General features: G+C 49.5%; 1 protein-coding gene across 1 annotated transcript; it reads right to left on the minus strand.

Moving 5' to 3' along the window:
- Window positions 1-1172: 1172 nt before the first annotated feature.
- Window positions 1173-7143, minus strand: LOC131261886 (protein sister of odd and bowel). The gene is made up of 3 exons (XM_058263736.1): window positions 6676-7143; window positions 6149-6639; window positions 1173-1584 (listed from the first exon to the last, which is right to left on the minus strand). Exons 1-3 carry the CDS (start codon window positions 7141-7143, stop codon window positions 1173-1175), a joined length of 1371 nt encoding a protein of 456 aa, XP_058119719.1.
- Between the last annotated feature and the right edge of the window lie 5293 nt (window positions 7144-12436).

Consider the following 12436-nt stretch of genomic DNA (forward strand, 5'->3'; position numbering starts at 1 on the left):
TGACTGATACCGGACCGGGGGAGCCAGCGCCGGAATGTTCCGCGGCAGAACCTGCGCCGGAACTGCGGATGGTCGATTGCCGGCCGGCGGGACGATTTATTTGTCGCAGCAATCGAAGACGTTTCTGGGCCGGTTTCGCGATGATAAGGTGGATGATGAATATGGAGGGCAGGCTTATCTATCGCCACGCTTAACCTGCACTGCCCTGTGATATTTCTTTTGGCCTGTTGCATTGAGAAGAGTATTGGAATGACCCTTTAGAGATAATTTTTAAGAATTTATATAAACCATTTTTCTTTCGTTTTATAATATTTCTTTAAACTTAAAATAACTCAATAGCCAATATATTTCTGCTTACCATTTTTCATTTTTATTTTTTAAACACACTTCATGGATTTGTTTTTGTTAATTTACATTGTTTGAACAGCTACAAACAGATCGAAATAAATCATCCCTCATTCCCTGAAACGGGCGGAACGGTTTTCGGATAAAACGAGAAACCCAACGGCGATGTCAGCGATTCGACTTGAAAGTATGTATTTCCTACTATCGTACCTTCCGCTACTTCTAGCTATTATTAACGTCGAACTATCTTCAAAAAACAGATGGGCACCAAGTCTAACCCTAACGTGAGCGGGAAGAAAGAAAACAATTTATTTTGCCTTTCCACCACTGGCATGATTCGCGGGCCCTCGAGTTGTACATTAATTAATAGTAAATACTTAACGGAGACGTCTAATCAGTTGCCCTCCCTCAGCTGGCTCGGGTTCACTGCACTTAATTGTAATGCGCGCTCGTCGGGAGGATAAGGCTTAAAAAAGTTATTTAGGATTAAAACTAAAACACTATTCCCGGGGGGGAAAAGCGGCACGACCACGGGCGGTAGACGGCCTAGTGGCCAAGCCAAGGCCGGACCAACCGCCGGCTTCTTTGCCGGGATCGTTTTCGGACGCCATCGCTGCGAAACGAAAGACTTCAACGCTTCGCTCGTGGTACTCGTCCGATGGTGCCTAAGCGACGAACCCCGCTTCCTATCATATCAGTCACTGTTAAATTACTCTGTCTCACAGTTCTATCGCAAAATGTTGCGTCTGGGTCCTACACTATTTGAATACCACACATTCGCGTCCTTTTACACATACACACACACACACATGCTCGAGCGCTCCAGTTCAGTCCACGTCGGCCAGCGCCATCAGATCGATCGTCTTGAGTTCGGCCGCGTCGGGGTCAGCGTCCGGGTCGGTGGCGCCAACGTTCGCACCGCCAATGTCGAAGGCGCCCCCGCCCGCCCCGGGCGCCCCCGCCGTCGCACCCAGGTTGTGCGTGAGACTGTGCCGGCGGAGGTCACAATTCCGTCGGAACACCTTCCCGCAGGCGATGCAGTGGTACGGCTTGATGTCGGTGTGCGTGAGCAGGTGCGTTTTGAGATTCGAGCGCTGGTTGAAGCTGCGGCTGCACACCGGACACTTGTGCGGCGACTCCTCCATGTGCAGTATCTTGTGCACCGCGAGCGTCCGCGACTGGCAGAATCCTTTTCCGCATTCCAGACATTTGAACGGTTTCTCCTTCGAGTGGATGTATCTGCCGAAGGGGGCGGTAGGTCCGAGCGGGATGGGAGGCGGTGGGTCACGAGCACGCACAAACAAGATGAGCACGGAGGGAACAGGGAAAAAAAAGGAAGAAAGAAAGAAGAAAACAAGAAATCGAGAATGAACAAAAACAACGGCCAACGAATTGAAACGGCATTATAAAAGGGTGAGAAACGGGCAGAAATAAAAACCGAAAAGCCATATCCATCATATTGTAGCGTTTGGGGATGAAACAAAACAACCAAACAACAACAAAAAAGTAGCCTTCACCGACCTACAGGATGAAACGCGACGCGAGTGGTGAGTATTTAAAGCGATAAGGGCGAATGGAGCGAAGGCAGGTTATGGGTTCCAAAGCAACCCAAGCAAGGGAAAATAAGCAGCAAAGAAACCCGTACCAACCACCAAAGTTAAAATGTGTAAGCGGACGAAAAGAAACCTTCATCTCCGAAATGAAGAATGAGAAAAGTAAAGATGCTGGTGATGTTTATGGGTTTTTTTTATTATTATTATTTGGGGTTACTTCTAAGGTGAGCCCTGAGAATGAAGGGGGGGAAGGATGAAGAGGGAGGATGGGGTCTGGGTTGTGAAGCGATCTTCCACCGTACGCCTTGCAAGCAGATCGGTCCGCCTCTCGCATCGGTTTAGTGTTTTATTTTTTCTTATTTTTCCGGCCACTCTCCGCGCTTGTATCGCGCGCAAGATTAAGCATTAACAGATGTCGGATGAATAAAAACATAATATTTTTATATTGATTTCACCAATTGTCTAGTCATCGCGTCCCAGGGCGCGCGATCGCTCGGGACGGGATTCGCCAAGGAACGCACGCGGAATCGTGCGCGAACGGCTGGCTCGAAGCGGTTGAGTGGGAATAATAAAACCAGAGAAAGGCACACCAGAACAACCGGGAGGAAAAAATAAAGACAAATAGGAAAACTTCAAAACCCAACCCGGCCAAGCTGGGGCTGATCTTCCTTCATGATCTTTCCTCGAGCCGACCCGAAACCGAAATCCGATGAGGGTCGGCACGTGTATGTTTCGAGCCGAAAGGTTTAGCGCTCGCCTTATTTTCAACTATCCCCACATGGTTTCAACAAGTTTGTGCATGTTTCAACTGGTTCTTTTTGTGGTAAAATCAATGAGTTTTAGCCTACTCGTTCTAAAATGTTTCCAAGGCGACAACACAAACGAAAAGGAAATATTAGTGTCCGTGAATAAAACAAAATAAACTTCAAATTATGTTCTTAATTTATTATGACACAAAAAGAGGTTGATATTTAATGGATAATAACTTCAATTGTTTGTTTATTTTTGCAGAAGAATTTAATTTTTTATTATTTTTCTTTGATGTTTTGCAAGATGATTGGTTCATATATTGTTTTGTTTTAAATTATTCTATTCCTCATTCTGTTTTCACAAAACCATTTTGAGAATTCCTTGCATATTTTGCTTGATTGTTTTGTTGTTTGTTATATTTAAAATCTGTGACTAACGGGAGAAATGTTTGCGATTTGAACATTGGAACGTTCATGTTTCAATCGTTCTGTTTGAATTATGTTTTAGCATATCACTTTTCTCGCTTCCATGGCACAAGGATTTAGAATCGATTTTCGATTTCTTTTAGCAGACCAATGTTAGCTTCTTTATAATCGGTTTGATGTGATGAAGGTAATGATGGGTCGGGAGGGGGGGTATTGATTAGCCGCTAGGTTTTGCGTGGGAGGTGGTGGCTGGTGAGGTCAGGGTGAGGGTGAAGCGAAAGTTAAGCTAAGTAGATTAGCAAAAGCGAAACAATATCACGATTGTCTACCTACCTTAACTTACGCCCAAACAAGATCGTGCCGCTCGACGGAGGCAAAAGGTCGAACGCGTGCTCCAAAATGCTTCCAGGTGCACACAAATCACACCCGGCGCTGGGGGGAGAGGGGATGGGAGGGACTCACACACGAACAAACACGCACATTCTCCCTCTCGGAAAATAGGCTAACTGGCTTCCTATCTAATGTGTAAATTCTTCACGGAAATTCCGTGAGGTTTGTTTTCTACCACTTATTTAACAATGCAACAGGTCAACATTGACACGTCCTTGCTCCTGCATTCTATTGTGTGCCTAGATGTTTGTGTATGTGTGTGTGGGTGGGTGTACGTTCAGTGGGGACTGGAATTCGTGTGAATAATGCATCGTCTGTTATCGCTATCGAGTGTCAAGTTGAGCGCTAAAATGGTCGTCCAGCTGTCACCGGAGAGCAGGGGGGGACGGGCAGAGGGATTGCCACTTTTATTTATCGCGTTGCAAACAACGATTTCAACACCACCTCACGCGCATCAGCGGCCATTTGGGGAGTTTACTAATTGACGATCCCGGCGTTGATGGAGGAGTGTTCGGTTGGGGTTTCTGCTTTTCTTTTCTCCCCTTTGCCTCGACTGCGACACTCAACCCTTGTGCTTTTATTTGTCTCCTTATTGTTTTGCTGCTTTTTTTTGGTCGTCGCATTTCGTCTTCCGATATTCCTCCGCGAGGTTGAACCCGCGCGCCCCGCAAGGGGTTCATTCATTCCAGCGGAGTGCCTTTCGCGATGCGAGGGTGCGACTTATCGAAAAATCATAAATTAAATGTGCGACACACATTTTACACTCTGCCTCGTCGCGGGTGTGCGTGTGGGTGGGTGGGTGTGTGGGAAAGGGCGGGGAAAGTGGCGAGAATCAATTTACATATCGTCGAAATGAGAAATGGCAGTTACTTCGGAGCCCGAGCTTCGGAGCCCCGAAATGAGGAACATTTGTTCGAACGCGCGACTCACGGACGCTCTTCCCGGCACCGACACCACCGTCCCGGACACACCCACTACTACTACTACTGCGCGCTGGCTAGCGCAAAAGGGGCACTGGAAATGGAGGCCATAAATTAAGTGATCCACTCGCCGAGGTGATCATGTTCGTAGTCACGCTTCGTGCGTGATCATCAGTTTTATGTTCCGTGCAGAAGTTTTCCCTTTTCTTTACCTTGTTTCCATTAATGTTCGTTTGTTTTAAAGTAAAGTGATACTATTTATTTTCCAACTCCTAAACGTGCTTTATAATAAAAAACAGCAAAGCTATCCTAAACCACTCCTACGCATGATCGCATTAGAAAATACAATCCTTGAAACATTCCCTTCCGAAAACCCCATTGAAACGAAGCGAAAGAGATCAAGTGAGCAGCGGAAGCAAAACGATCTTTCCCCCCTAAATGCATCCCCGACTGGATAAAAACCCGAGGACCGCTATCTTGAGCGGTGTTTCGAACCGTTTTATTGGCTTCCAAAGCGCTGCTGCTAATGCTGCCACCATAATCTGTTACCGATCTTAAAAGCGTCTATAAACATGGCACATGCACGCACATGAGGATGGAGAGGGCAAAATAAAAACGACACGGATCGAGAATGAACTAACTTTAATGCGAAAAAAAAACGAATGCAGTGAAAACACTCAGTGGGGTAAAGGAATATTAAAGTTCCAGCTTAAATGACCAAACGATAAAAGGGAAACCACACGGGAGAAATAAACCCGTAGTCGAGCTGAGGAAAGATGTCAAAGTGTCAAATGGAGGAAAAAACAAATCCAACTCATCCCAGCGCCTACTGCGTGGAGCTAAAAATCGTTTAAATGCTTCAAATTTAGGAAGTCGTTTAAGAAGTAACGTCGCAGCGTAACGGTAACGATAAAGATCGCAAAAAAAGTGTGCTTTGCAACAAACGCTACCCGCAATTCTCGCGATAAAGTGTCATAAATGTCATAAAACAATATTTCTCCTCGTGAAGCTGTACGAGGTTTAGTTTGAAGGAGGATGCTCGTGTTTGACGTAGGATGGTGTGTCGTTTTTTAAGGTTAGTTAACATGACCGTAACGGGTTCGAACTTGACTTGTTTTAAAGATGTTTTTACCGTTTCGTAACTGTATGCCTAATACGTTTATGTATCTTACTTCTCTTTCTTTACTCCGAAACTTATTGCACAAAACGGTACTCCAAGGATCAAAGCAAAAGGATCAAAGGACACGACTTTCTAACTGTAACTTTCCTCTAGTTGCTCTGTCGCTTCTTACTTTTCTACTTCTTCTCGTCCCTCTTCCTTTCGAGTTTCCTTCTTCTGACTCTTTTGACTCGGCTTTCTCACTTTCTTCTTGCTTTCTTGTTTGCGTTTGCGTTTGCATTTTCTCATCCTAAACGGTCCTGCACTGAGGATGCGGCTGTAGCCTACATAGCGGTTCGAGAATGCGTTTTTCCGTGGGACAGTTTTGGGGTATTTTGGTGGTGGTGGTGGTGGTGGTTGTTGTTGTTGTTGTTGGTGGTGGGACAGCGGGAAGAAAAAGAGAATGAGAAGAAGAAACAAATCGAAGAGAGAAGCAAACAATCAGTGAACAAACGATCAGTGTGTGGGAACGGGGTCGGGACTAGGGTTAGAACGAAGAAGAAATGAATGAGACGGAGGCTTTGGTTTTTGGCCGAGAGGATAAGACGGGATAGAGTTGAGGAGTCGAGAAGAAAGGTGCGTGTGGAAGGGCGTGGTGGGGCTTACCGGTGGTCCCGGAGGTGATCCTGCCGACGGAACGCCTTGCCGCAGATGTCGCACGAGTACGGCCGCTCGTCGGTGTGCGTGCGCTCGTGAATGAGCAGGTTGTAGGACTTGGTGAACTGGCGGTTGCAGAACTTGCAGATGAACTGCTTCTTCGGCCGCTGGCCACTTCCGGGCGCGGGTCCGGCGCCGCTGGAGGACGCTGGCCCGTTCGCGGGATCCGACTTGCAGCCCACTGTGGCGGAGTTGGAGGAGGAGGAGGTGGACGGAACGAGGGCGCTCGCGCTGACGCTGCTGGCCGCCGCCAGGGTCTTCATCTTGTCCGCCGTCATCTGCTGGTGGAAGGCGGCGTTCAGCAGCAGGCTCGGGTAGCCGTGGTCGAGCGAGTTGCCGTCGGAGTGCGCATCCCCGTTCGGGCCGTCGTCGAAGTTGAGATCCTCGTCCTGGTCCAGGATGGGCAGCTCGTCGGCGAGATCGTTGCTCTGGAGCAGCATCTGCTGCACGGCACTCCCTGAGCCGCCGGAGTCCGCGGGCGGTCCCGAGGTGTCCATGAACATGTCGTCCTCCATCGCGGTGGAATCGCTGGAGTTGCCCCCGAGCTGCATACTCCCGGAGCAGCTGGACGATGTCGAGTGAGCTCCGGGGCCTGTGATGGGCATCGACGGTAGGGACTGACCCGCGCGAGATTGGGACGCCGTCCCCAGGCGCAGCACCTCCGACTTGCTGGTGATTCGCTGCAGCGTTAGGTAGGACTCCAGAGCCTGTAGATTGAGCGCGGCGGCTGCCGCCGAGTTAGCCGGCATGAGCGCGGCCTGCTGAAGACTCGTAACCATGGTGTTCTGCAGCGACAGCATGACGGCGGCGGCGGCCGTAAAGTCGGCGTGCTGGCTCACAGACCCCACGGAGCGACCGGCGGCAGCGGCGGCGGCAGCAGCGGCCGCGGCCGCAACAGCCACAGCCGCGGGCCCCGACGAGTCGTTTTTGGACTGCTGGTCCATCTTGGACGCGATCTGCACGGAAGCGGAGTCGTTCCCCGCGCTGACCAGTGAGACGTTCCTTGCGCACGTTCCACCGGCACTTTCCAATAACATTTATGCGCAAGTGTTGGGAGTCTCAGCCTTGCTCTCCTGAAGCGACACACGAACACACGCACGCACACACAAAAGGCCCTTGCTCGTTGTTGGATATCTGGATAGTTGAGTTTCCCGTCGGCTTTGGCGCACGTCGAGTAGTCGACCTTCACCGATGCTTCTTAAAACACCTACAGGAACACGATGACAAACATGTGTCCTCGACCTGCGCAGGCACCAGAATGAAGAAGGGCACACACACACACACACACGTACGCACACACGAAACACTTGCAAACAAACGTCATGCACGATGCCAAATGTCGGACCGCCTTTCAGAGCGCCTTATCAGTCCTGGCGGCGGTACACATCGCCCTCTTCAAAGGCCGACTTTGCCGACACACGCGGCCAATGCTGCGCCCAATCGATCACACTGAGGAGGAGAGAGAGCTGGTCCGCTGGACGAGCAGTGACACGATGTAACCAATACTCGGTATTTGTTTGTTCTAGAGCGCTCCGCTCCGTTGCGCCATTTGCTCGGTAAATATTTGCATACGGCCGCAACTTCCTTCCGACTAATTGCCTCACCTACGCCAACACAAACACACACTGGCACATACACACACACACACACAGAGAGAGGTACGTGTGCAAACACATACACACGCTCACGAAGGATCGGGTGCGAGTCCTTCGGCGGACTGGAAGAGCAGGACACTCAAGAGGCGCTCGTGCGTATTGCAGGAAAAGCGGCGGTCTGTTTTCCACCCTCGGCGTACCAGGAACCACAAGCGAGCGCTCGGGAAAAGTGCCCTTTTGGCTGGGTTGTTCGCGTGCTCGAAAGAAAAATCCCGTGGTGTAAGCGCGCGCACCAAAGCGGCGTTCTGCCGTCTACCGTATTGCGCTGGATACTGACTGATACACCGATTCTTGCGCTCTTCTACGATACGGAGAGCCCACGCCAACGACGACGTCGACGTCGACGAAGCACGGACGCCCGTCGTTGGCGAGGGCCGGTTTAGGTCGGTCTCGCTCGCTCCCGCGCACCCGGACTCGCTCCATCGCTCACTCGCTCCGACGCACGGCGATCGCTCGGCCCCCGAACCCCGAACACCGGAGAAGGACTGCGACGGATCTCGTCCCGTCGTCGTCGTCGTCGCCGCCGCCGCCGCCGTCGGTCGATGTTGCGATCTCCGTTTGGACGGCCGTTTCGCTCTTTTGCGCTCTTTTCCGAGCTTTTTCTTGCGACGGCCTCTCGCTCGCCCTTTCGGTGGACCCTCGTCAAGCCTGTGTGTTGTTTTATCTTCGCACCCCTTCGCACGTACACACGCACAGACACAGGCACCCGCAGCATCGGCGTCCTTTTCCACCCGGATCTACGGCGTCGGCCCACGAGCTCCTCGAAGAGCGGCTCTTTCCTCGTTCGAACCTGTTTGTGGCAGCAAGGCGCGCGTCACTGTGCAGCATCCCACCGGGAGTTTCGCTTCGAGAGACTCTCGTTTCGAGAGCATGGCTTCCACCACCCCTCGCAACTCCATTCCTCAGCAGGTTTACTGCGGCATCAAAGTTCTCGCAGCGTCTTGAAGACTTTGGCTTTGGCTTTAGCGGGGCGATCTTGGAAGGACGTGAGTGATGAACACGCACCGCGTGTTTTGGGGACGATCTTCTTTCCCGCTCTGGTCCATACCCCACCCACACACACGCTCGGATGTTGGCTCACGCTGGGATGTCCAAAAACGGCCAACCGAACATTGGGGGCTTTGGACGCAAGCATCCATAACACGCCATATGAAATACTTGCACCCGCACCCAGTTGATCTTGCCTCTTTTATATCATCCAGAAGGTGGTTCTCCAAAGATTTTTCAGCTCATTTCTTCGCTGGACCGGACCACTTCCTGCTGCGTTTGATGAGGTTATGGGGATGATGTCTAGGTGACACTATGGACTTGTCTATACACCGTTCTATGGGAGGTACCACTATTCTGGATGGAGCCAGAGCGGACTCGCCTCAGGGTACCTCGTAGGCACCATATGGGGACACTCTGGGACACCTTAGAGCCGAGTGTGTTGCGTGTCGCTCCTGCAGAGAGTACGACCTGCCTGCGCAGCTGGTCTGGCAAACCTTGTTCCATTTCCAACCCCAAAGCTCCTACTCCTCCCGGAAACCCGGGACTCTATTTCGAACCTTCGGTTAGAACCGCACGCTCGACCATATCGACCACCAGGTGAACCTGTTTTCGTGCCTCTAGACCGCCTCAGGGGGATCTCTGGCACTTTCCTCTCTCTCCCGCTTCAGGTTTGTACCTTGCCCGGGTTAATGTGGGCTTCTTTTCCAGCTGCGAGGGTGTGAGCGAAGGTTGTTTCTTCAACTCGATCGAACATCTTGAACGTGTTTCGACGTTCACGGGTGATGCCTTGAGTTCTGACAAGTTCTACAAAACGGCTTCCATCCGCCAACAATGTATGAAATGCCCTCGAGGAAGCTTTACCTGATGTGTTTCTAGTACAGTTGAGTCTAAAGAAACAACATCGTAAGTCAGGCTCATCATCGTTTTCTGTCAAAATCTTGAAAACAGGAATGGCGAAATCGTTTCATCATGATTTCCCGAACGGTTCAAGATTTAATCTATCTCCTGTTTAAGGCACAAACGATACAAAAATTAATTTAAAACGAACATTTTAGAAAGTGTCTAAGTAAAGTGTCAAGAATCAATTATAGTGATTTAAATAAAGCACAAAGCATTCCTCAGCGTATTTCAATGACGTCGTCTCTAATCATTTAGCCTCTTGTAAATAGACAACAAACATGGTGAATGTATAAATAACTTGAAGAATGAGCTTCAACCAATAAAGTAAAGTTTTTTGGACTCCCTTCCATCCACAATTTGTTTGGGTGAACCCATTAAATCATTGATTCTTTGGTTCTACTTCCTCAACGACGTAATTGCTCGACGTTCCCATCTGGAGCAAAACTACACGAACCATCCGAGATCCGTGAGATCTTGGGGCGGATTTTATTGTCAACACCTCGGGCCCAAGATAGGTGCAGATCGGTCGATCGTCCGCTTCCCAAATGGCTCGTTTTGTGGCTTTACGGTCGATCTATTTTAACGACGCGTGGAGATCTGAAAATCGAAACAAAAAACAGCTAAAACTTAAAATCCGTAGCGGAAAACCCACGCAACCTAAAGATGAGAGAAGGAGGAGGAAGAAATCAGTCCTCGAAAACTCCCGCTAAGCCCTCCGTTAATCTGTCCGTCAAGCTCGGTTTCCGATCGGCAGGTGTCCAAAAACCGTCGACCCGCTCGATGTCAGTTCGCGAGATCTCACGTCGAGCTCGGCGTGTCCCCGCGACCACGTTTGATGGGCTTCTATTGCCCAAATTACTCCGGACGGGGGAAGGAAGGAAGCAGGAGAGGTGCGATCTTCAGCCCCTGACACTCCACTCCACCCTACTCCACGTCGGTGATGGCGGCGACGGCTGAAATGCGATCATTACGAGGCAATCACTACCTACTTGACTTGAATTACGATGGCCATTAATCGCGCGGTAAGTACCACAAATTTCAATCAATTAGAAGCTTTTTTTCCATCGAACGCCAAACCTCTTAAAACTTGTCGGGATGTGTTTTTTTTTCGTAGATGGATACAAACACGCTCGCCGAAAAAAGAAGCAAATGAAATTCTACATTAGTCACTTCAAGCCTCGAGTGAGGCTCGGCGTGAAAACGGGTAGAGAAGACCTGGAAACCCACCTTTTGCACGGAAAGAGGATGAAGCTTTGGCCGATACGGTGTACACGCTTGGCAATCACTTCATAAACAAACCACACAGCGTTATCGCTTTCCACCACGTTCCGGCCCGCGCAAGAGGAAACCCCTTAAAAAACGCGAACTCGCGCTCGAGTACTTGCGCCTCCCGCCTTACCTTCGCCCCGAACCACAACAAAAACACAGCGACAACAACCACCGGCGACGCTATTTCACGCTTTCCACTCGCGCGATCCAGCCAGGCCTTCGGCCGGGGGGAGAGCGAGAGCTTCGTCTCGAAGCATCACTTGAGTAAATAATAAAACTTAATAGTGAAATAAACCCGCGAACAAAACGAGCTTTGTTGTAGGTATATTTTCATCATCATGCGATCTGCCGGTACGGATGGGTATCGCCTGCCCTTTTCGTCCCAGTGGAAGGAGCGTGGGAGGTGAGGGAGGGAGGTTGGGGAAAACGCTCGTAATTCGCTCCATCGGAACCGTCGTCGGTGGCTTCGACAGCTCTTCGCGCGAGCATTGGCTGGATTTGATGGTCATAAGAAGGGCATTACCTTACTCTGGGAAGGGAATGTGAGATCGCAAAGAAATTGATTGGTTTGAAGTTCAATTTAAATAAAAAATTCAAAAGCTAATTGAGAGAGAAAGAGGCTTTAAAATATTTGCAAGTTGTAAAATACAATTTTTTTCATTAAATTTAAAACATAAAAACATAAAAGTGAGAGAAAGCAATTCATAATCATATAAAATCTGTAAAACATAAAGATCAACCCGATAAAATGCAACAAAATGAAGTGCAAAATATGTGAAAAGAAGCATAAAATATGAAAAATTTCTAAAATATGGGAAATGAACATTTTACATGATAAAAAATTATCTTCTCATCACATCCTTTTTCAAATATTATGTTTAAAAACATGAAACTCCTGGGTGGATAGAGCTGACGGTGCGACCATAACGATCGTTTGGCCTGCCTCAACGCAAAAAGAAGCGAAAGGACGGGGAAAGGCGTGTGGGATGGGGGCGAGGAAAAGAAACACCATAACGCTCATGACAACGATCGAAAAAATCCTGGACGCCATCACGGATTTATGCGTACCGAAGGCGCGAGCATGCTTCATTTATGTTATGTTTCTTTACCCGTTTTTTATTCCATCTCCCTCCAAGAGGAGAGGGTGTGTGTGTGTGTGTGCCGGCGCGGGCGCGCGTCCAAACAATCGATCTTGAGGCAATGTTTCGTCGCCTTTACTGCACCTCAACCCACCCACCCACTACCCCCTCTCCCGAGTGAGAAAAGCAAGCCACCTTCTCATCGTTTGGCGGTTGGTTTTCACTTCGAGGGTTTCGTTGATTAGGTGCGATCATCAAACACACGATCAAACGATCGTTAGGGACCGCGCGAGTGAACGATATGACTCTCCTGGCGGCGTATACGAGTGTGTGTGTGTGTGTGT

The sequence above is a fragment of the Anopheles coustani genome, chromosome 2, assembly GCF_943734705.1.
Source record: "Anopheles coustani chromosome 2, idAnoCousDA_361_x.2, whole genome shotgun sequence".
NCBI lineage: Eukaryota > Metazoa > Arthropoda > Insecta > Diptera > Culicidae > Anopheles > Anopheles coustani.

Excerpts from the sequence above, each read along its gene's own strand:
- LOC131261886 (XM_058263736.1), bottom strand. The coding sequence starts at position 7,143 with ATGGACCAGCAGTCCAAAAACGACTCGTCGGGGCCCGCGGCTGTGGCT. Across the intron at positions 6,640-6,675 it reads TGGACACCTCGGGACCGCCC|ATGCTGCTCCAGAGCAACGA; the intron begins GCGGACTCCGGC and ends GCCGTGCAGCAG. Across the intron at positions 1,585-6,148 it reads GATCACCTCCGGGACCACCG|ATACATCCACTCGAAGGAGA; the intron begins GTAAGCCCCACC and ends CCCCTTCGGCAG.